The 24,300-nt window shown below is 45.7% G+C and overlaps 1 protein-coding gene across 11 annotated transcripts in view; it reads left to right on the top strand.

The window, feature by feature from the left end:
* The window catches only part of IDH1 (isocitrate dehydrogenase (NADP(+)) 1), a 201,082-nt gene extending 179,051 nt beyond the window's left edge, over positions 1-22,031 (top strand). For 4 of the 11 annotated variants that reach the window (XM_033946017.1, XM_033946018.1, XM_033946015.1 and 1 more), the window contains one exon: positions 21,505-22,029. In XM_033946017.1, coding sequence (XP_033801908.1) covers positions 21,505-21,598 — 94 coding nt within the window. In that variant the 3' untranslated portion in view covers positions 21,599-22,029. Of the gene's footprint in view, positions 1-21,504 lie in introns of all 11 variants that reach the window. The other 7 variants (XM_033946014.1, XM_033946012.1, XM_033946011.1 and 4 more) reach the window with 4 other exon arrangements.
* The last annotated feature ends 2,269 nt before the right edge of the window (positions 22,032-24,300 follow it).

The raw sequence follows: 24,300 nt of genomic DNA, 5'->3' as shown, positions 1-24,300 counted from the left end.
TATCCTGGGATGGATCCCGTCTGGTCCCATCGCTTTGTCCACCTTCAGTTTTTCAAGTTGCTCATAAACACCCTCCTCCGTGAACGGCACAGAATCTACTCCATTTTCTCGTGTAACTTTGCCAGACAATCTCGGTCCTTCTCCAGGATTTTCTTCTGTGAACACAGAACAGAAGTATTTGTTTAGCACATTTGCTTTCTCCTCATCACTCTCCACATATTTGTTCCCATCATCTTTTAGCCTAGTAATTCCATTTTTTATCTTCCTCCTTTCACTACCGTGTTTCCCCGATGATAAGGCAGGGCCATCAAATAAGACAGCCCCCCCTTTTTAGAAAAAAATGTAAAATAAGGCACCCACCCCCCCCCGCAAATAAGCCACCCACCGATACCTGCGCTTACCCGAATCGGGTGGTACGGTGGGTGACTCCGTGTGGTCCCTCTGTCTACCGTATTTGCCTCCATGGCTGTGTGCCGCGCCTCGTCATGAAGTGAAGAGTAGGAAGTGACAGGACTGCAGCGCGCGCACGTGACTCCGCGCAAGGAAACACAGGCAGCTTCCCTCATCCCTCCCTAACGGAGACTGCAGGAGTTTGTTCACGGCCAGAACATCCAATACAGGTAATAAAATTCTGTTTTTTTTCAACAATAACTGTGTACTGTAGTCTTCTTCATGGGTAAATAAGGCATCCCCCCGAAAATAAGCCCTAGAGCATATTTTGGCCTTCCAAAAAAAATAAGACAGTGTCTTACCATCGGGGAAACAGGGTAATATATCTGAAAAATTTTTTATCTCCCTTTTTTACATTTTTAGCCATTTGTTCTTCCGCCTGTGCCTTCGCCAAACGTATCTCTCTCTTGGCTTCTTTCAGTTTCACCCTGTAGTCCTTTCTGCACTCCTCTTCTTGGGTTTTTTTATATTTCATGAACGCCAACTCTTTCGCCTTTATTTTCTCAGCCACTAGGTTGGAGAACCATATCGGCTTCCTTTTTCTCTTGTTTTTATTGATTTTCTTCACATAAAGGTCCATAGCCATTTTTATCGCTCCTTTCAGCTTAGACCACTGTTTTTCCACTTCTCTTATGTCCTCCCATCCTAACAGCTCTTTCTTCAGGTACTTTCCCATTGCATTAAAGTCCGTACGTTTGAAATCTAGGACTTTAAGTATCGTGCGGCCGCTCTCCACTTTAGCCATTATATCAAACCAAACCATTTGATGATCGCTACTTCCCAGGTGAGCACCCACTCGAACATTAGAGATACTCTCTCCATTTGTGAGGACCAGATCCAATATCGCTTTTTCCCTTGTGGGTTCCGTCACCATTTGTCTGAGCAGAGCTTCTTGAAAGGCATCCACAATCTCCCTACTTCTTTCCGATTCCGCAGACGGAACATTCCAGTCTGCATCCGGCAGGTTGAAATCTCCCAACAGCAGAACCTTCTCTTTCCTTCCAAACTTTTGGATATCCACAATCAGATCCTTATCAATTTGCTGCGATTGAGTCGGAGGTCTGTAGACTACACCCACGTAGATAGAAGTTCCATCTTCTCTTTCCAGAGCAATCCATATTGCTTCTTCCTCTCCCCAGGTCCCTTGCATTTCGGTCGCTTGGATATTGATCTTTATATAGAGAGCTACTCCTCCACCTTTATGACCATCTCTGTCCTTCCTAAAAAGATTATATCCCGGTATGTTTGCATCCCATCCATGTGATTCACTGAACCATGTCTCTGTTGAAGCAACAATATCTAGATCTGCCTCTAACATCAGGGCTTGCAGATCATGAACTTTGTTGCTTAGACTGCGAGCATTTGTGGTCATCGCTTTCCAGCTATTTTTCAGCGATAATCTCCTTTTTCGTATGGATTTTTGTGTTGTTTCACTTTCCATTGCAATACTAAGAAATGAGTTGCTGATATTGCTTATGTTGCAGCCTTTACTACTATCACATCTTTTCTTTTGCTGGGGGTGGTCTCTATAATTGTCCTTCGTACATACACCACCCCCACCTTCTAGTTTAAATGCCTAGAAAAATATTGTCTAAATTTCTCTGCAAGGTTTCTTTTTCCTGCTGTAGTAATATGTAGCCCATCAGTGCAATATAGCTTCTTGTCCTTCCATGTATTTCCCCATCCTCCTGTATACCTGAAGCCTTCTTGATAACACCAGGCTCTGAGCCATCTATTAAAGTCCTCTGTGTTTTTCATTCTTTGCTCTCCCTTTCCATATGCAGGCAGTATTTCAGAAAAAGCTAAAGTCTTTACAAAAGGTTTCACACCTTCACCAAGCTCCCAAAAAGCTTTCTGTGCTGCAAGTGTGGAATTGTTGGCCAGGTCATTTGTTCCCAGATGGATAACAACATCAGTGTTAAAATCCTTAGTTTCTTCCTTAATTATAGTCAGTATTTGCCTGGAACTCCTGGTAGCTGAGAATCCTGGAAGACATTTCACTATTTTGGTCTCCTCGCCCTGTGTTCCAAGGTTAATACCTCTGATGATGGAATCCCCTCGACTTTGAGCTTAATCAAACCTTCTTCATTTGGAAAGTCCTCGTCTTTAGGGAAATCAGCTAAATCGTCTCCTGAGGAGCCATTATTCTTACTGTCTCCCTTAGGTAAGATAGCTAAGCCAACTCCTCCGGACATGCCACCCTTAAAACTGGTAGTTTTGAAGCTTCCCAAGAAACGGGTCTCTAAATCGAGACATGTTTCGTCTTCGAGGTCTTCTTCCTCGGAGACTATAGCCACACCACACCAAATGTACCAGATTCAATGGTCTCAGTGCCAGGTTTGCAGAATATGTTGACAACTCTTCTGCATCAGGAGTTTGGTAACATGCTTGCCCAATTCACTCCTGCCTTGACTCTGCTTCCTGCAGTTCAGCCTGAGCATTCAGCAGTATTACAAGGAATCGAGTCCTTGGCAGTGCCTCGAGCTCAACCTGATCACTCTATACAAGGAGTCAAGTCTTTAAGAGTGCCTCCAGATGAATCTACACACTCCATTCAAGGAGTTGAGTCCTTGAGAGTGCCTTGAGCTTAGTCTACACACTCTATACAAGGAGTCAAGTCCTTAAGAGTGACTCGAAATACCTCATTACAAGAAGCTGTTTCACACAGAGAGTGGTGGACGCTTAGAATGCTCTCTCGGAGGAGGTTGTAAAGGAGACTACCGTTCTGGAATTGAAGCGCAAGTTGGATGCATACCTTCCTGCAAATCACATCGAGGGATACGGGAAATCAGGGTTTTCAACAGGGAGCACCTAGCTTGGCCTCCGCATGTGCGGGTCGCCGGACAAGATGGACCTAGTGTCTGATCCGGTGAAGGCGTTTCTTATGTTTTTATGTAAGCTCAGTCCTTTTTGGTGTCATTACCTCGTTCTCCGACTTCCAGCCCTACCTCTTCACATAAAGCGTTGCCCTTTACGAGGCACAGGGTGAGGACGCCTCGACATTCAGCTTCCAGACAATCACGAGGCCGTGATTCGAGATATACTTCTCCATCGAGGCCCAGGTCTTCTTCTCGAGACAGGTCTCGTTTCTCCAGATATTGAGGCTCTTCGAGACCACAAACTCCTTCATTGAGGAGACCTGTTGTGGAACCTCATTACTCTTGTCAGTCGAGTTATTCTCCTGCGAGGTTATCTTCACATTCCTGAAGTGGGTCATCTTTGCCTCTGGACTCAGATATCAGGTATCAATACTCCAGAGAGGCTTCACCGTCGTTCTCTGCTATGATAGGTACCTCGAGGGGTTCTCGATCACCTTCTCAACAAGGTCATACCTCTTCAGACCTGGTATCCTTTATCAAGTTTCTATGTAAAATGAGTAAAGATATTAACATATCTTAGGAATCTGACTCAAAATACTCTAAGGAGTATCTGGAAGAACTGGGAATGCCTCATCCTCCCAGGCCCAGGGAGTCTCTCAAATTACCCATAAATAGCATTCTTTCTCAAACTTTCAAAAGAAATCTTGCACCATATTCCTTTCCTGCTGTGCCAGCAAAGTTGGAATCTCGATATCGGATGGTCCACTGTAAGGGATTTGAGAAGTCTCAATTATCCCATCAGTCTCTTCTAGTGGAATCTAATTTAAAAAGAACCAATCCTGCCAAGGATTACGCCATCGTCCCACCTGGAAGAGAGGGCAGGACTATGGACAAGTTTGGTCTTAGACTGTATCAAAATTCAATTATGACAACCCGAGTTTTGAACTACAACTTTGTTTTCACATCTTATCTCAAGCATTTGGTCAGTTCCATGCCTGATTTTTTTCAAATATCTGCCTCAACATCGACTTCCAGAGTTTCAACAACTACACAACACTGGGTCAACTTTGCATGCATCTCGTTCAATCTGCATATGATGCGTTTGAACTTTCTTCTGGGGTCACTGCCTTTTTGGTGGCCATGCGTCACTTGGCCTGGCTTCAAAACGTGGACATGGATCCGAATCAGCAAGATCAACTCGCTGTTATCCCATGCCAGGGCAATAACTTGTTTGATGACTCTATTGAGGCAGCTACCAAACGTTTACCTGAACACGTGAAGTCCTTTACTTCCATAATTAGACCAAAGCCAAAGCCTTCCACGGCCAAAGGCTATAGACCTGTTCCATCCTACCAGAGGTGTTTTCCTCAGAAGGCAGCTCCTTTTTCAAGGCCGCCTCCTAAGAAACAACAGCAGCAGCAACAGCAGCAAAAACCTGACTCCTGCTGCACCTAAGGCCTCATAGTCTTTTTGACCATCTCACACAGAGCATCGCCTCAATCATTCTGCCTCTGTCCTCTCCTCTTCCCAAAGGATGCCGTCTCCATCTTTATTACCACCGATGGGAGCTCATTACATCCGACCTCTGGGTCCTCTCTATCATGAGGGAAGGTTACTCTCTTCATTTCCTCCAGATCTTCCTCCAAGAAAGTATCCTTCCAATCCATCCCAGACTGCCCTTCTTCTTCAGGAAGCTCAAGCTCTGCTTTGTCTCCGTGCCATTGAGGAAGTTCCTCTGGAACCGCAGAGCAGGGGATTTTACTCCCGTTACTTCCTAGTTCCTAAGAAGATGGGCGATCTGCGACCTATTTTGGATCTCAGAGCACTCAACAAATTTCTTGTCGGAGAAAAATTTTGGATGCTGTCTCTGACATCCTTGTATCCCCTTCTAGATCAGAATGATTGATTATGCTCTCTCTATCTCAAAGAGGCTTATACCCACATTCCCATTCATCCAGCCTATCGCAAGTTTCTCAGATTTCGGGTGGGAATTCATCATTTTCAGTACAGAGTGCTATCCTTCGGCCTGGCATCATCTCCCAGAATCTTCACCAAGTGACTCGTGGTGGTAGCAGCAGCTCTGCGAAACCATGGTCTTCAGGTTTTCCCATACCTGGACAATTGGCTCATCAAAGATTCAACATCTCAGAGGATTATTGTAACGACCCAATGGACTTCTTGATTCCTCCAAAGCTTGGGGTTCGAAATCAACTTTTCAAAATCGAAACTACATCCCTCTCAGACTCTACAATTCATCGGAGCAGTACTGGATACTGTGCAACTCAAAGCATTCCTTCCTCAACAATGTCAGGATGCTCTTATTCAACTTTGTCACAAAGTGTCATCCCTCACTTCACTCTTAGCGAGACACATGATGGTTCTCCTCGGTCACATGGCCTCTACAGTTCACATGACTCCTTTTGCCAGACTTCACCTTAGAATACCTCAGTGAACCCTAGCATCTCAGTGGGCGCAGGCTTTTGACCCACTCTCAACACATTACATTGACTCCTTCTTTGAGACAGTCCTACTGGTGGATGCTCTCTTCCAATCTCTCCAGAGGTTTACTGTTTCAAACGCTCCCCTCATCAGAAGTCTTCATGACAGATTCCTCAACCTACACTTGGGGGGGGGCTTATCTCGAAGGTCTTCGTACTCAAGGCCATTGGTCCAACACAGATCGTCAGTGTCACATAAATCTGTTGGAACTCAGAGCAATCTTCAGTGCTGTCAAAGCTTTTCAGCATCTTCTCCACGATCAAGTAGTCCTCATTCAGACAGACAATTAAGTCGCCATGTACTACATCAACAAACAGGGAGGAACAGGATCTCTCCCTCTTTGCCAAGAAGCTCATAAGGTTTGGAATTGGACAATCCTTCACAACACCTTTCTGAAAGCTGTCTATAGTCAAGGAAAGAAAAACTGTCTGGCGGACAAATTGAGTCGTCTTCTGCAACCTAACAAATGAATACTCAATTCCTCACCTCTCTATCACATTTTTTCTCAGTGGGGGACTCCTCAGATAGATCTCTTTGCATCTCCCCACAACAACAAACTGCCTCAGTTCTGCTCCAGGATATATTCTCCTCATCGCCTTGAGGCAGATGCTGCTTTTCTGGAATGGACGAATCAGTTTCTGTATGTATTTCCTCTCATTCTCAAGACACTCGTCAAACTCAAATAAGAACATGCCACCATGATTCTCATAGCTCCTTGGAGGCCCAGACAACTGTGGTTCTTCTTCTACTTCTACTCAGCAGCACGGAGCCACTACTTCTACCAGTTTTTCTGTCTCTGCTTCATCCCAAACTGCAGTCTCTACACTTGACAGCTTGGTACCTCTCAACCTAACTGCCAAGCTACAGTTTTCTCAATCTGTAAAGGACATTTTAGAAGCTTCCAGGAAGCCTACCACTAAACAATGTTACAACCAGAAATGGGACTAGATTTTCTGCTTTGTGCACCATTCATCACAAGGAGCCTCAATCTACCTCCTTGTCTTCAGTTTTGGATTACCTGTTGCATTTATCTCAATCAGGCCTCAGATCCACATCCATTCGAGTCCATCTCAGTGCCATTGCTGCTTTTCATCAGCCTATCAAAGGGAAACCTTTTTCTGCTAATCCTGTGGTTTCCAGATATATGAAAGGATTTTTTTAATGTCACACCACCTCTCAAACCGCCTCCAGTGGTTTGGGATCTCAGTGTTATTCTTTCTCAATTGATGAAGCCTCCTTTTGAACCAATGGCTTCGGTTCATCTGAAATATCTCACTTGGAAAGTGTTTTTTCTCATTGTTCTCACGTCTGCTCGCAGAATCAGTGAGCTTCAAGCTTTAGTAGCGGACCCACCTTTCACAGTATTCCATCATGATAAGGTGGTCCTCCATAGTCATCCTAAATTCTTACCTAAAGTGGTTTCAGAATTTCATCTCAATCAATCCATTGTACTTCCAGTGTTATTTCCAAAGCCTCATTCTCATCCTGGAGAAGCAGCTCTTCATACTCTGGACTGTAAGCGTGCTTTGGCTTTCTACTTGCAAAAGAACTAAGCCACACAGATCTGCACCTCAACTTTTTGTCTCCTTTGATCCCAACAAGTTAGGACATCTGATTTCCAAGCGCACCATCTGCAACTGGTTAGCTGCTTGCATCTCTTTCTGCTATGCTCAGGCTGGACTGCATGTACAGAGTCGAGTCACAGCCCATAAAGTCAGAGCCATGGCAGCATCTGTAGCTTTCCTTAGACCTACTCCTATTGAGGAAATCTGCAAGGCTGCCACTTGGTCCTTGGTTCATACCTTCACCTCTCATTATTGTCTGGATTCTTTTTCCAGACGGGATGGCCATTTTAGCCAGGCAGTTTTACAAAATTTATTCTCCTAAATTGCCACCATCCCATTCTGGTTAGCTTGGAGGTCACCCACATGTGAGAATATGCTGCCTGCTTGTTCTGGGATAAAGCACAGTTACTTACCATAACAGGTGTTATCCAGGGACAGCAGGCAGATATTCTCACAACCCACCTCTCCTGGTTGGCTTCTTAATTAGCTATCTGAACTGAGGAGATGCACACCCTACGTCGGGCGGGAAGGCACTCGCGCAGGTGTGGGTGGCAGTCGCAAACTTTGTAAAGTTTTACAAGCAAGTCTGCTTGTGAGGCTGTATGCATTGGAGCTCCGTGGATGACATCACCCACATGTGACAATATCTTCTTGCTGTCCCTGGATAACACCTCTTAAGGTAAGTAACTGTGCTTTACTTTTTTCAGCACCTCCTTTCTCCCTGCTGCCCCCAGTCAATTATTTCTTCTGCAAGTGAGTGTATAGGAGCAACTTTTATCTGCTCGTTCTTTGTTTTTTCTAAGTATTTTTTTGCAGTTTTTCGTGTTCCTATTCAGTTCCAGTTTTTGCCTAGCCTGCTTGAGAGGAGCAGACTTCTGTCTGCAGCTAACAGGTGATCCTGCGGGAACCTACTCAGCCAGCTTGCTTGAGCTGTGGAGTAGAGAACGAAACGGGGAAAAAAAATTTGTCCCCATCTCCGCAAGCTCCGCCTTGTCTCCACCCCATCCCCACACACCATCTAATCCCATCCGTACAAATCTCAAATAGTTTTATACTGAACTTATTTGATTAAAGAATAAAAAGAAACAATATTCTGTACAATTGTCATTTTATAAATCAGAGTTCTAGCTACCGAACTAGAGAAAGAGATCTTCAGCTGGCAGGGCTTTGTTTATAGCACAAAAGGAAGTGGGAACGGACAATGAACACTCCACTGAAGATCATTGATGTAAGACCAACTTGTTTATTTCAGAAAAGGACACAAGCAGAAACTCTGTTCTCACTTCCTTTTGTGTTGTTTTATACCTGTGGGTTCTCTGTCCTGTTGGACTTTTTGTTGTTGACCAGGGTTTTGTTTATAAACATTTAACATAGTAACATAGTAGATGACGGCAGATAAAAACTCGAATGGTCCATCCAGTCTGCCCAACCTGATTCAATTTAAATTTTTTAAATTTTTTCTTCTTAGCTATTTCTGGGCAAGAATCCAAAGCTCTACCCAGTACTGTGCTTGGGTTCCAACTACCGAAATCTCCGTTAAATCCAACTCCAGCCCATTTACACCCTCCCAGCCATTGAAGCTGATACAATACTACTTTATCCTAAAGCAAAGAAAAGAAAAGAAATAGAATTTGTTTTTTACCTTTGTTGTCTGGTTTCTGCTTTCCTCATCTTCTCGTCATTCTCTTACTTCTACTCTGACTTCTCTCAGCCTCTTCCATAAGGCATCTGCTCAATTTCTATGCCTCTACCAGAAAATGTCTACCTCTCCTATCTATCTCCCCCCCCCCCCCATTGGTCTGGCACCCATCATCTTCCCTGCTCTCCCCCCATGGTCTTGCATTGCTGTCTTCTTGCTTTCCATCTCTCACTCCCTCCCCCAGGTGGTTTTTAGCATCTCTCTCCTCCTTTCAGATCTCGTATCTGTCTCCTCCCTCTCCCCCAGTGCTCTAGTATCTCTCTCCTTTCCCTTCCTTTTCTGCTCTTCCTTTTCAATTTGTTTTCTACCTCTTGTCTATTTTCTTACTTTCCCGTTCATCACTAACTCTGTCCACTTCACCCAATCCAGCATGTGCTCTCCTCTCCACTTTCTTCCAGTCTGTTCCCCTTTCTCTCCTTCTCACTTTTAACGCCTGTTCCCCTCCCTCTCTCTCCTCCTCACTTCTAACGTCTGTTCCCCTCCCTCTCTCTCCTCATTTCAATTCAGCGTCTTCTCCCCTCTCTCTCTTCCAACCAGCCTCTGTTCTCTTCTCTTTCCCCTCCTTACTTCCCTTCAGTGCCACTCAAACTCTTCCCTTCTCACCTCTCCCAGTCAGCAGCCCTCCTTGCGATAATGACATTTGCTCCCTCCTGCCAGCAGCAAAAAAAGCCCCACCATCCGTTCATCTCTTCCCTTTGTGTAGCCATCTCCCGCCCTTCCCCTCAACTTCACGGGCACTCTTCAAGAGTTTTCTCTTTTTGAGGTGTCCAGACATGGTAACCATTCTCACAAGTCCCGCACGACTGCCCCAAAACTTCTCCTCTGACATACTTCCTGTTTCTGTCTGGGTAGCTTGCGTCAGAGGAGAAGCTTTGGGGCAGTTGTGTGGGACTTGTGAGAATGGTTACCATGTCCGGGCAGGTTACCATGTCCTATCACCTCAAAAAAAGAAAACTCTTGAAGAGCACCCATGAAGGTGAGGGGAAGGGAGGGAGATGGCTAGACGAAGGGAAGAGATGAACGGATGGTGTGGGTTTCTTGCTGCCGGCGGGAGGAAGCGAGTGTCATGATCATGAGGCGGGCTGCTGACTGGGAGAGGTAGGAAGGGAAGCCACTCCACGGGGCGGTGAATGGCCTTGTCCCCTGTACCCGCAGCGACCAGTTTTTTTTACTCCCCATTCCGGCGAGTAACAATCACCGTGTCATTCTCTGATGTGGAGTTCAGGTGTTTTCCCTGCTGTTTGCTCCCTCCATTACTTGATCAGGAGTGCTAACACAGGCTGTATGGGCACCAATTGCATTTCTTTGGAGCACATACATTGTCAGTTACACTTTCTCTCCGTCTTCCTCCTTCAACTCTCAAATCAGTTCAGTGGTACAAAAATGCTTCTTTAAACTAAAAATGATTAGATCCCTCCAGTCATTACTCAACTCTAAATCAAGTTTCAAGTTTATTTAAAATCTTTGATTTAATCGCATAATCCAAATCCAATGCGATTAATCCAAATCCAATGCAATTAACATCCTTATTTATTCATTAGTAATATCAATCCTTGACTACTGTAATTCACTTTACCAGGGCATTACTCAAAAAGAGATTAGGAGATTACAAGTCATTCAAAATATTGCCATAAAAATCATTTGTAATGCTAATAAATTTGATCATGTCACCCCTCTCCTCAAAAAAGCACACTGCTTACCCATTTCCCAAAGGATCACTTTTAAAACACTCCTTCTTGCTTTCAAAGTCCAATTGAATCATTATCCCAGGACAAGCAGGCAGCATATTCTTAACTGATGGGTGACGGCACCGACGGAGCCCTGGTACGGACAATTTTAGAGTGATTTGCACTCTAAGAACTTAGAAAGTTCTAGTTAGGCCGCACCGCGCATGCGCGAGTGCCTTCCCGCCCGACGGAGGTGCGCGGTCCCCAGTTTCTTAGTTTCCGCGGAGCTAAGAAGACGCGTTTTTTCAACAGTTGTTGAAAAGTTTTTTCCTCGCCTTCCCGCTCGCGCGTTTTGTAGTGAAATTCTTTCACTTTTTTTCTCCCTTTATTATTATTAAAAAAAAAAAATCTAATTTTTTTTTCTTTGGTTTTCGGTCGGCCCCGGCGGGGCCTGTTGGCAACATCGAAGCCTCGACCTTTTGCGGCTACCGTTTTTCCCTTCATGCCCCCTTCACCAGGCTTTAAGAAGTGTCAGCGGTGTGCACGCCCTATATCCTTGACCTACCCGCACAATTGGTGTCTTCAGTGCTTGGGTCCGGATCATAGGGCTTCGACTTGCACCCGTTGCGCTTATCTCCAAAAACAAACCTTGAAGAATCGCCAACTTCAGCAGCATCTTCTTTTCAGTGCTGCCATGGAGGGTCCACCGACATCGACCCCAACATCAGCTGCGTCAACGAAATTGGCACCAGCCCTTTCGATGCCGCAAGACGTATCTTCGGCGTCGCACCCCCCAGGTAAGCCGGCTAAGAAGCCATCCCCTACAGTCCTGGGCCCGCCGGTCGACCAAGCAGTAAGCCAAGTCCTGCAGACCGTGTGCCGGCCGCGTAAACACTCTGCTCCTATTGAAGTCACTGCCTCGTCATCGGCATCAACTTCTCCTGAGCGTCGAGCGGCACCACAGGTACCGAAGAAGAGAAAAGTGGTACCGGTGCCATCGGGACCATCCTTGGATGACAGCATCGTGTCCATACTCCAAGTCCAACTTAAGGAGCAGTTAAAGAAACTCCTCTCAGCTCTTTTGACACCAAACCTTCCAGTGTCGGTACCCTCTGAGCCTCCAGTGCTGGTTGTCGACCAGCCTATTTTGTTGGCATCGACCTTATTGGTACCGCTGCATTCTGCCTCTTTGGTATCCATGCCTATTCTCTCGGCGGAACCGAAAACCTTGCATCGGGCGGTTCATTCGGTCTCTGAGCCGGTACCGCTCTCTGACCCGAACCTCTGTACCGCTTTCCATACTTCCCCAGGTACAGTATCGATGCGATCGGGCAAGTCGGTACGCAAAACTCGACATGGGGATGTATCTACTCCTGTCTCCCAGGGCTGACTTCCTTCGGTGCGTGACCCTGACTTATGGGATGATTCTGATGAACCTCTCGGCACCAATGACGAGCTTTCATCTGATGAGGCTGATCCATCTGTTCAGGAGCCTGCTAGTAAGCTAGAGCAGACTTCCTTTACAAAATTTCTCAAAGAAATGTCAGACACCCTTTCTATCCCATTAGAGTCTGATTCCAAAAAGTCCAAGGCATTCCTTGATACTTTGGACTTTGATCAACCTCCTAAGGAATTCCTCAAATTACCCTTACATGATATCTTGAGGGAAACCTTTTATAAAAATCTTGAGACTCCTTTAACCATTTCAGGAGCCCCCAGAAAGCTGGATTCTCTTTACAAGGTTATCCCCATTCCAGGGTTTGACAAGCCCCAGCTCCCACATGAGTCTTTGCTTGTGGAGTCGACCCTGAAGAAAACTGCGGGCTCTAGTGTATATGCTTCTGTCCCTCCTGGCAGAGAGGGTAAGGCCATGGATAAATTTGGCAAGCGATTATATCAAAACGCTATATTGGCCAATCGTTCAAGTAACTATGCATTCCATTTTTCTTTCTACCTGAAGCATCTCATTCAGCAGCTTGCCACTTTTCAAAGGTACCTCCCAGAACGCAAGATACCTTCGTTCCAACAATGTACTTCCAGTCTTTTCCAGCTCAGGAAGTTCATGGTCCATTCCATCTACGATACTTTTGAGCTCACCTCCAGGGCTACAGCTATGGCTGTCGATATGAGACGTTTGGCTTGGCTCCGCGTCTCAGAACATGATGTAAACCACCAAGACCGCCTCGCCAATGCTCCCTGCCTGGGTGACGAGCTGTTTGGAGAATCTCTGGATACCACCACCCAGAAACTTTTTGCGCATGAGACCAGGTGGGATACCTTATTGAAAACCAAAAAGAAACCCCCACCTACTCGTCCTTTTAGACAGCAAACGTCTTATCATCGTCGTTTCTCAGCTCGTCCTCTTCATCCTCCTCCTCCCCAGCCTCGGAGGCAACGTCAACAAAAGCATCAGCAGGCTCGTCAACAGCAGCAACAACCAGTGAAGCATGTTGCTCAGCCTAAGCCTACTCAGCCCTTTTGACTTCTTCTCCAGGACATAGCCAGTCTTCCCTCTTCATCTCCTCTACCCGAACGCATCGGGGGACGTCTCCAGTTTTTTCTGAGCCATTGAGAAGTCATCACTACAGATCAGTGGGTTCTCTCCATCATCTGTCATGGATATTCCCTCAACTTTCAGACTCTTCCACCACCAAGTCCTCCAAAAGAGTCTGCTTCCAACACGTCTCAGTCCTTCCTTCTAGGTCAGGAAGTTCAATCCCTCCTTCTCCTAAATGCCATCGAAGAAGTCCTTCTAGATCAGAGAGGGCAGGGATTTACTCCGGTACTTTCTAGTTCCCCAAAATAATAATAATAATAATTTATTGTTTATATACCGCCAAAGCCAAGGTAGTTCAAGGCGGTTTAGAATAAAGAAGAGCTGGACATACAGCGAAAAAAAACAATGAAGTCTTTGAGTACAATACAATGCAGTGCAATATAGAAGAGCTGGACATACAGTGAAAAAAACAATGAAGTTTTTGAGTACATGGCTGTTTGTATAGAGTAAGGTAACATTGTAGGGACGAGTTTACAATAAGAGTAAGTCAATGGGGAGCAGGTCATACAGTGTGGGGTAAGCAGTGAAGGTTTTGGGAGATCTTGGTCAATGGGAAGTAGATCGAGGAGATTTACAAAGAAGGGTAGGTCATACAGTGTGGGGAAGCAGTGAAGACTTTAGGCATTCCTGGTCACGTATCGGTTGAAAAGGTTGGTTTGATTAGTTTTCTGAAGTTGAGGTAGAATGAGGAGTGCATGATGGTGCTGCTTAGCCAATCGTTCTGTAGGCTTCCTTGGAAGGCAAGCATTCTGTCAAGGAATCTTTTATATCGGCAGGTTTTTATTGTAGGGTTGCTGAACATGCGTATTCTGTGTGTAGGCCTGGTGGAGCAGTCTAGTTTGAAGTGAGAGACCAGGTACAGAGGGGCCAAACCGAGAGTAGATTTGAAACAGAGATATGTGAATTTGAACAATACTCTTGTCTCCAGGGGCAACCAGTGGAGTTTTTGGTAGTAGGGGGTTATGTGGTCCCATTTCTTTAGTCCGAAAATCAGTCACACAGCTGAGTTTTGTATGATTCGGAGTTTTTGAACGGTTTTCTTGAGCGACCCCAGATAAATAATATTGCAATAGTCAAGTAGGTTTAGGATGGAGGATTGCACCAGTAGGCGGAATGATGTTGAGTCGTAGTATTTTCTGATGGTTCTAAGTTTCCATAGTGTCGAGAAGCCCTTTCTGATTAAAAGCTCTGAATGAGTATCTAGGGTGAGATAGCGGTCCTCAGGCTCATTTTAGATCTCAGGGATCTCAACAAATGTTTGGTCAAGGAGCAGTTCAAAATGCTCTCTCTTGCCACACTTTACCCTCTTCTCACTCAGGGCGACTGGCTATGCTCCTTGGATCTCAAATAAGCCTACACACATATCCCTGTACATCTGATGTCCAGACAGTACCTCCAATTTCTAATCAATCGTTCTCATTACCAGTACAAGGTGTTACCCTTCGGTCTGGCCTCCTCTCCCAGGATATTCACAAAATGTCTCATTGTGGCCGCCTTTCTACGCTCTCACAATTTACAAGTCTTCCCTTACCTGGACGACTGGTTAATCAAGGCTCCTTCACCTCAGGCAGTGCTTCTTGCCACCAACCAGACCATCCTGTTTCTCCAAATTCTGGGTTTCGAGATCAACCTACCCAAGTCGCATCTCATTCCAACTCAGCGACTTCAATTCATTGGAGCGATATTGGACACTGTTCTAATGAGGGCGTTTCTTCCATCCAACCACCTTCAGACCCTTCTTCATCTCTGTCAGCAGGTGCTCCCACAGCTTTCCATCTCTGCCAAACAAATGATGGTGCTCTTGGGTCACATGGCGTCGACATTTCAAGTCACCCCCTTCGCACGTCTTCACCTGCGCACTCCTCAATGGACCCTAGCTACCCAATGGTCCCAGGCGACGGATCCTTGTTCGCGACACATATCTGTGACATTGTCTCTTCGAAAGTCTCTGCAATGGTGGTTGAAATCTTCCAATCTCTACAGAGGTCTTCTGTTCCATCTGCCTCCTCATTATCTCGTCATCACCACAGTATGCCTGGGGAGCTCACTTGAATGATCTCCAAACGCAAGGTCTTTGGACTGCCCAGGAAAAGAGACATCACATCAATTTCCTGGAACTCAGAGCGATGTTTTATGCCCTCCAGGCTTTTCAGCATCTCCTCTTTCCTCAAGTACTACTGCTTTGCACAGACAATCAAGTTGCGATGTACTACATCAACAAACAGGGTGGGACGGGCTCTCGCCTGTTGTGTCAGGAGGCCCAAAAGATTTGTCTTGGGCGATAGCTCGCCATTTATTCCTGAAAGCTGTCTACATTCAGGAAGAGCAGAATTCCTTGGCTGACAATCTCAGCAGAATTCTCCAACCTCACGAATGGACTCTCGATCCCATGACTCTCCAGTCCATTTTCGCTCAATGGGGCACTCCTCAAGTGGACCTCTTTGCGGCTCCTCACAGTTATCAACTGCCTCTCTTTTGCTCCAGACTCTACTACCCTCATCGTCTGGCAGCAGATGCGTTTCTTCTGGATTGGACCAGTCAGTTCCTTTATACCAGGGGTGTCCAATGTCGGTCCTCGAGGGCCGCAATCCAGTCGGGTTTTCAGGATTTCCCCAATGAATATGCATGAGATCTATTAGCATACAATGAAAGCAGTGCATGCAAATAGACCTCATGTATATTCATTGGGGAAATCCTGAAAATCCGACTGGACTGCGGCCCTCGAGGACCGACATTGGACACCCCTGCTTTATACCTTTCCTCCTCTACCTCTCATGTTGTGGACCTTGTTCAAACTCCAAAGGGAACGAGCCACCATGATTCTCATTGCTGCACAGTGGCCCAGACAACATTGGTTCTCCCTTCTTTTTCAACTCAGTTCCAGGGAAACCCTTCTTCTTCCAGTGTTTCCTATTCTGCTTACTCAGCATCAGCAGTCCCTTCTACATCCCAACCTACAGTCTCTACACCTGACAGCTTGGTATCTCTCAGGCTGAGCTCGACCCACTCTCTTCTTTCTCAGCCTGTCCGTTCTATACTTGATGCTTCCAGGAAGCCGTCCACTCTTCAGTATTATCAACAGAAGTGGACCCGGTTTTCTTCCTGGTGCCTTCTGCATCATCATGATCCAACTTCACTAGCAGTAGAACTAGTGTTGGATTATCTTCTTTCTTTATCTAACTCTGGTCTCAAGTCTACCTCTATCAGAGTCCACCTCAGTGCCATTACTGCTTTTCATGAACCTGTTCATGGAAAACCTCTTACTGCTCATCCTTTGGTTTCCAGATTTATGCGGGGGCTTTTCAATGTGAAACCACCTCTCAAGCCTCCTATTGTCTGGGATCTTAATGTGGTTCTTTCCGCTTTAATGAAGCCTCCCTTTGAACCATTGGCCACAACTCATTTCAAATTTCTCACTTCAAAAGTGGTCTTCCTTATTGCTCTCACCTCTGCCAGGAGGGTCAGTGAGTTACATGCACTAGTTGCAGATCCCCCTTTCACTGTTTTTCATCATGACAAGGTGGTTCTGCGTACACATCCAAAGTTTCTTCCTAAGGTTGTCTCTGACTTTCACCTTAACCAGTCCATTGTCTTACCTGTATTCTTTCCGAAACCGCATTCTCATCCAGGGGAATAGGCTTTGCATACTTTGGACTGTAAATGTGCTTTGGCTTACTATTTAGAGCGTACTAAGCCTCACAGATCATCTCCCCAACTTTTTCTGACTTGATCCAAATAAGTTGGGTCATCCTGTTTCTAAGCAAACGATTTCCAATTGGCTTGCTGCCTGATTTTCGTTCTGTTATGCTCAGACCGGACTGACACTGGAAGATTCTGTCACGGCCCATAAGGTTAGAGCTATGGCAGCATCTGTGGCTTTTCTCAGATCTACTCCTATTAAGGAAATCTGCAAGGCTGCTACTTGGTCCTCAGTTCATATTTTCACATCTCATTATTGTCTGGATGCATTCTCCAGAAGGGATGGACACTTCGGCCAATCTGTTTTACAAAATTTATTTTCCTAATGGCCAACCTTCCCTCCATCTCTCTTTTTGTTAGCTTGGAGTCACCCATCAGTTAAGAATATGCTGCTTGCTTGTCCTGGGATAAAGCACAGTTACTTACCGTAACAGGTGTTATCCAGGGACAGCAGGCAGATATTCTTACGTCCCACCCACCTCCCCGGGTTGGCTTCTTAGCTGGCTTATCTTAACTGGGAACCGCGCGCCTCCGTCGGGCGGGAAGGCACTCGCGCATGCACGGTGCGGCCTAACTAGAACTTTCTAAGTTCTTAGAGTGCAATCACTCTAAAATTGTCCGTACCGGGGCTCTGTTGGTGCCGTCACCCATCAGTTAAGAATATCTGCCTGCTGTCCCTGGATAACACCTGTTACGGCAAGTAACTGTGCTTATTCCCTCATTCATAGACAGATTACTGATCCCTTATGATTTGCATAGGGCAGTACGCTCTTCCCAGCATCTTCTTGCGGTTCCTTCAGTTCGTCAGTTGTTTTATGATACAACACATAAAGCAGTCTTTTCTGTAACCAGACCCACATTGTGGAATGTCCTACCACTGTCCCTGAGTCAAGAAAAGAACCTTAACAACTTTAAATCTAATCTCAAACATTTCTTTTCAGAGATGCTTTTGAGATCTATACTTCTTATTCAAAATCTCAGACATTAGGCCATATATTAAAGATTCCCCCTACTCCTATTGTATTTCGCCTCCCATTTGCCCATATGTATCTCGTTTTGTCTGTGCTGTTCTTGTGAAATTGTTTCCCACAATTTTATATTTAACATTTTTTTAAATACTTTGTATAAATTGTAAACTGCTTTGCATATAAAAGCGGTATATCAAGACCTTAATAAACTTGAAACTCTTCACGGCGTTTGGATTCTGATCACAGGGGTTCAGACTCAGTCTGACTGTGGTCTGACTGGAAGCAGAAGAGACAACTTTCCTGGTGGCAGAGGTCCTTTCCTATTTCCAGCTACCCTGAGAGGACCTGTGTCAGGCTGCAGCAAAGCTTCCCAGCATCTGGTCTGTGAGTAGGGCTATCAGAGCCCACAGGGCAGTTGGGGAGGGGGGTATCTGAAATTGTGGTTTTTAAGGTTCTAGTTTGTTGTAGCCTTGTTCCCCCGCACCAAAAATCCTAAAATTGCTGGTTTTTGAGATCCTCTGCTGGAGTTACAAGAGTTGACAACTTAGCAATCTCTGACAATGACATGCAAATGGGCAACATTGAAATGAGCCCTCCAGTGAATTCTTAAAAATCCCAAGCATTGGCTTTTGGCGACAAAAATAAGCGACTGGTCCAAGAGTGTTGGTCAGTATCAGAGACTGCTAGAAAGTGTTGTGATGTAGCAGGAGAGATGGCCATTCTCTCCCACAGCATCACAGCAACCCTACTCTGCAGCAGCGGCGACACCCCCCCCCCCCTTGCAGAGGGAGAGATGCCCACACTCTCCCACTGTCCTGAAATTCCAGCTGCGCATATTAACCATTTAAAAAAAAAAAAATTTTACGCAGCGTGTCAAGGAAGTTTTAAACGAGTATTAATAAAAACACTGACAACATCAAGCACAATCACTTTAATTTGTCCACCCCCACCACCCCCTGCAGCGGAGAGATGCCCACACTCTCCCGCTGCCCTGAAATCCTGGCTGCACACCACCCCTGTCAAAGAACGCCTCCGATGCTCCCTTCCCTCAAAATATTTGCCCAGAGAGACGCAAACTCCCTCCGCCCAGCTGGCCTTTGTCTAAAATGGGCCTTCCCCTCCCTAGGGCATCTTGGGATGCACCGGGAAGGGTCCTGAGGCTCTGATTGGCCCAAGCTGTGTAAAGCCCCTCCCAACTTGGGCCAATCAGAGCCTCAGCCCCCTCCCCGGATGCACCAGGAAGAGGCCTGAGGCTCTGATTGGCCCGGACGCCTAAGTTCCCTCCTATGGGGCATCCGAGCCAATCAGAGCCTAAGATGCACCGGGGAGGGGCAGGCCCATTTTAGACAATGCAGGCCAGCTTGGGAGGAGGGAGTCTGTGTCCCTCTGGGCATTTATTTTGAGATAAGGGGGAAGTGGCATCGGAGATGGGGGAGGGGGCATCAGTAGCGTTCTTTGGTGAGTTGGCACATGACTGGGATTTCAGGGCAGTGAGAGAGTGCAGGTATCTCTCCTACTGCAGGGAGGTGGGAGGGGATGGACAGATTAACGTTTATTTTTTTTGTGCTCTTGTTGAAGACATTTTGTAAATACTGTTCACTTTAATGGTGTTAACTATTTGCAGTTAACACGTATTTATTTAATGACAGTTTCCATCTGCATACCAATGCACTCCTTAATGCAACAATTTCTTGCAAAGCTTTTTTGTCACAAACATTCTATGTATCTGAATTTAAATACACTCTTATTAGGAAACCAAAACAATTTCCCTCTGCTGCTCATTTCAGTACACATTGAGCAACAGGTTAATTAGCTTTGGAGAATGTGGGCATCTCTCCTGCTGTTGTTTTCTTTTTACGTGTTTTTCTGCCCACGCCTATCGCTATCACCAGCAATGGACACATGCAAATGTAGCGAATCTTCACTGCTGTCCGCCGACCTCATTTGCATGCACGATTTTTTAAAGAATGTCTTGCTTTTTTTGATTCACTATCAAAACGGTTGTGTTAGCAGACCGTCGCTTTTTAACTTGGGTTTTTGAGAATCCTGGCCTCAGTTTTTTGAGGGCAGGCTTATCTATCCCATTCGGGGTTTCAGAGATTGCTTAGGTACTTGGTTCAGCATATCATCCATATTGCACTAGAAAGAGATTAGGTTCTTACATTGATAATATCTTTTCCAGTAGATAGGAATCTGTATTGCTGTGCCTGCTTGGACTGTCTACTGCCTGAAGGCTGCTTCTCTGTACTTCCTGGCAGTTGTGGTACCTTTGAAGACTTTGTATATTGTCTACTGTGTGTGTGTGTATATATATACATACACTGTAGACAATATACAAAGTCTTCAAAGGTACCACAACTGCCAGAGAGAGAGAGGTTTTCCCTGAGTTCTACTGTTAATAAAGTTTGTTTTGGATTCCCTCTCCATGCTTTTTTGAGATGGATGTTTTTATATTAGCAGATCAGTGTCTTGCTGGGGAGGGGCGGGTCTTCTCCCTATTCTCTCCTATAGGGCTGTCGCCAGTTTTTGGTCCCTAAAAGATATTATCATGGTAAGAACCTAATCTATTTTTAATGGTAGTCTGCATTGATAATTTTCCCTCTTAGGGAATAAACAAAACAATCAAATAACTATTTACATAAATTATATTGATATAATGATGGGAAAAAAAAATCTCAAAAACACACATCTTGAGTGCATGTATTAGAGAAAGCTATGTCTTATATGCACTTGTTGAAAGCCAAAAATTGCACTTCACCTCCACCCCATAGCACTGGCACCCCTAGGATTAATACAATGATGTAGCGTTGCTGGTAGTTTGCCGCCCCTCCCAGCACATTAACGCCTATCCGTGGACTATTCTGCATCTGTGCCGATCGCTATCACCAGTGGCTTGATCTCGTAAATCTGGCAACCCTTTAGGAATCTCATTTGCATGTGTGGTTGAAATTGTTAGAATTACAGCCGCTATATCGGCCCGTTGGATTTTACCAGCGATATTAGAGAATCCAGCTCTGCTCCCCACTATTTCTTGAAACTATGTATATTTCCTCTGTCTATTGAATCCATGTAGCTCCTATGGGTTGTTAAGTTCCCTTATTTGGGTTTTTTTTTTTAAGACTACGTATGTTCTCCTGTAACCCTTCCTGAGCTTTTTGGGAGGATGAGATATAAATCGAAATAAATTAAATAGTCGGGTCAGTGGCATTCTAGTAAGATTAAATAAATGCTCTGAAACAGTGGTCTCAAACTCAAGGCCTGGGGGACACATGTGGCCCGCCAGGTACTATTTTGAGGCCCTCGGTATGTTTATCATAATCACAAAAGTAAAATATAACAGTTTCTTAATCATATGTCTCTCTAGCTATAAATTACAATATTATTATTAAGACTTAGCCAAAAGGAAAGATTTATAAACTATAAAGAGTTTTACCTCATGTAAAATTGTCATTTCTTTAATAAGACATTAACTATTTTTTTTCTGAGGCCCTCCAAGTACCTACAAATCCAAAATGTGGCCCTGCAAAGGGTTTGAGTTTGAGACCACTGCTCTGAAAGGTCTACATTCTTTTATTTTTCAGTGTGCAGCGCTCTGATTATTTGAATACTTTTGAATTTATGGATAAACTGGCTGAAAACTTGAAGATGAAACTGGCCTCACAACCAAAGCTTTAAGGATGAAGAGCAGAAGAAGATCCAAAAGAGTGAATCTTTATATGCCAGATTTGTTTACACTGTTTTTCAGTTACCTGTCAAACCACATCTGGGAGAAATGGGCTTTTTATCTTGTTTTAAAACTTGTAGTACATTATTTTTGTAACAAGATACTACTTTTGAAAAATCAGGTCATATATTAAAATGTCCTCATTAGATTTTTATTTTTAATTTTAGTAATTCTAAACTCTGTTTCTTTTGCAAATTGTCTTGCTGCTTTTGTAACATGTGCCATTTGACCTGCAGGAGTAAATTGTTTAAAAGATTGGTAGCTGAATTATAAAGCAACAGTAAAGATAGTATAATGCTTTATCCCAGGACAAGCAGGCAGCTTGTCTTAACTGATGGGTGACGACACCGACGGAGCCCCGGTACGGACAATTTTAGAGTGATTGCACTCTAAGAACTTAGAAAGTTCCAGTAGGCCGCACCGCGCATGCGCAAGTGCCTTCCCACCCGACGGAGGCGCGCGGTCCCCAGTTTCTTAGTTTCCGCGGAGCTAAGAAGAAGCGTTTTTCTCAACAGTTGTTGAATTTTTTCCTCTTGCCTTCCCGCTCACGTGTTTTTTGTGGAAGTTAACCTTCCTTGTTTTCTTTTTGTTTTTCTCTTAATATTTCCCCCCCCAAAAAAAAATTTATTTTTTTTGTTTCTTTTTGTCATGCCCCGGCGGGCCTGTTGGCACAATCGAAGCCTCCGCCTTCGATTTAGCAGAGGCCGTGTTCACCTTCATGCCCCCGCTGCCGGGATTCAAGAAGTGTCAGCGATGTGCACGTCCCATCTCGTTGACCGACCCCCACAATTGGTGTCTTCAGTGCCTGGGTCTGGATCATAACGCTTCATCTTGCACCCACTGCACTTCTCTCAAAAAGCGCACCTTGAGAAACCGGCAAATCCAGCAAAAACTTCTCTTCAGTGCCGGGATGGACCCCTCGACATCCACTCTGACGTCGGTTGCCCCCTCTAAATCGGCGCCGACTCTTTCGACACCGCCTGAACTTCCTCTGGTGTCGCATCCCCCAAGTAAGCCGGCTAAGAAGCCATCCTCTTCCCTGGAGCGCCCTCCGGCCGATCCTGCAGTGAGTCCAGTCCTGCCGGCTTCGAGGCGCCCACGTAAACGCTCCGCTCCTATTGAGGTGAGTGCCACATCATCGGCCTCCTCATCTCCCGAGCGTCGAGCAGCACCACAGGTACCGAAGAAAAAGAAAGCGGTACCGGTGCCTTCTTTGGATGATCGCATTGCGGCCATCCTCCAAGTCCAGCTTCAGGAGCAATTGCAACAGCTTCTCCCTGCTCTGCTGGCACTGAACCTTCCAGTCTCGGTCCGTCTGAGCCTCCGGTACCGATGGCGACCCAACCTCTGTTGTCGGCATCCACTCTCTCGGCGCCGATGCACGCTACCTCCGCTTCCATGCCTGTTTTATCAGCGGAACAGAGAACCTCACACCATGTGGTGCAGACTGTCTCCGAATCGGCACCGTCTCCCGATCTCGCACAACACCATGTCACTTCTCCCGGTACCGCCTCCATGCGCTCCAGCAAGTCAGTGCGGAAATCTCGGCATGCTGAGCCCTCGACTCTGCTGTCTCGGGGTCGGCCTTCTCAGGTTAGTGACCCTGACTTGTGGGACGACTCTGCGGAGCCTGTCGGTACCGATGAGCTTGTTTCCTCTAATGAAGAGGCTCCTTCTCTCCAGGAACCAACTAGTAAACCTGACCAGACCTCGTTTACTAAATTCTTGAAGGAAATGTCTGACTCCCTCTCTATACCTCTGGAGTCTGATTCCAAGAAATCTCAAGCTTTCCTGGAAGCTCTGGATTTTGACCAACCTCCAAAAGAATTTCTCAAGTTGTCCCTGCATGATATTCTGCGGGAAACTTTTTACAAAAATTTGGAGACTCCTTTGACAATTCCGGGAGCTCCATGGAAGTTAGACACCCTGTACAAGGTTATCCCTATTCCGGGCTTTGATAAACCGCAACTCCCCCATGAGTCCTTGCTCGTGGAATCCACCTTGAAGAAGGCGGCGGGCACTAGTGTCTATGCCTCGGTCCCTCCTGGCAGAGAGGGTAAGACCATGGATAAATTTGGCAAGCATTTATACCAAAATGCTAAGCTTGCCAACCGTTCAGGCAATTATGCTTTTCATTTTTCTTTGTACCTAAAGCATTTAATCCAACAGGTGTCTTCCCTCCAAAAATATCTTCCTGAGCACAAGATACCTTTATTACAGCAGTATACTTCCAGTTTGCTCCAGCTTCAGAAGTTCATGGTCCGTTCCATTTATGACACATTCGAACTGACCTCCAGGGCTACTGCCATGGCGGTTGCCATGCGCCGCTTGGCTTGGCTCTGGGTCTCGGAGCTAGATGTGAATCACCAAGACCGCCTTGCCAACGCTCCGTGCTTGGGTGACGAGTTGTTTGGTGAATCCTTAAGACACCACCATGCAAAAACTGTCTGCCCACGAGACCCGGTGGGATATCTTGTTGAAGAACAAAAAGAAGCCTCCACCTGCTCGCCCTTTTCGTCAGCATTCGTCTTACCAACAACGTTACTCGGCTTGACCTCTGCATCCTCCTCAACACCAACCTCGGAGGCCACGTCAGCAGCAGCATCAGGCTCGTCCACAACAACAGCAACCTGTGAAACCAGCTGCCCCACCA

Source organism: Geotrypetes seraphini, chromosome 5, assembly GCF_902459505.1.
Source record: "Geotrypetes seraphini chromosome 5, aGeoSer1.1, whole genome shotgun sequence".
Taxonomy (NCBI): Eukaryota; Metazoa; Chordata; class Amphibia; order Gymnophiona; family Dermophiidae; genus Geotrypetes; species Geotrypetes seraphini.
The sequence above is the reverse complement of the archived record's forward strand: the minus strand, read 5'-3'. Positions and strand labels throughout refer to the sequence as shown.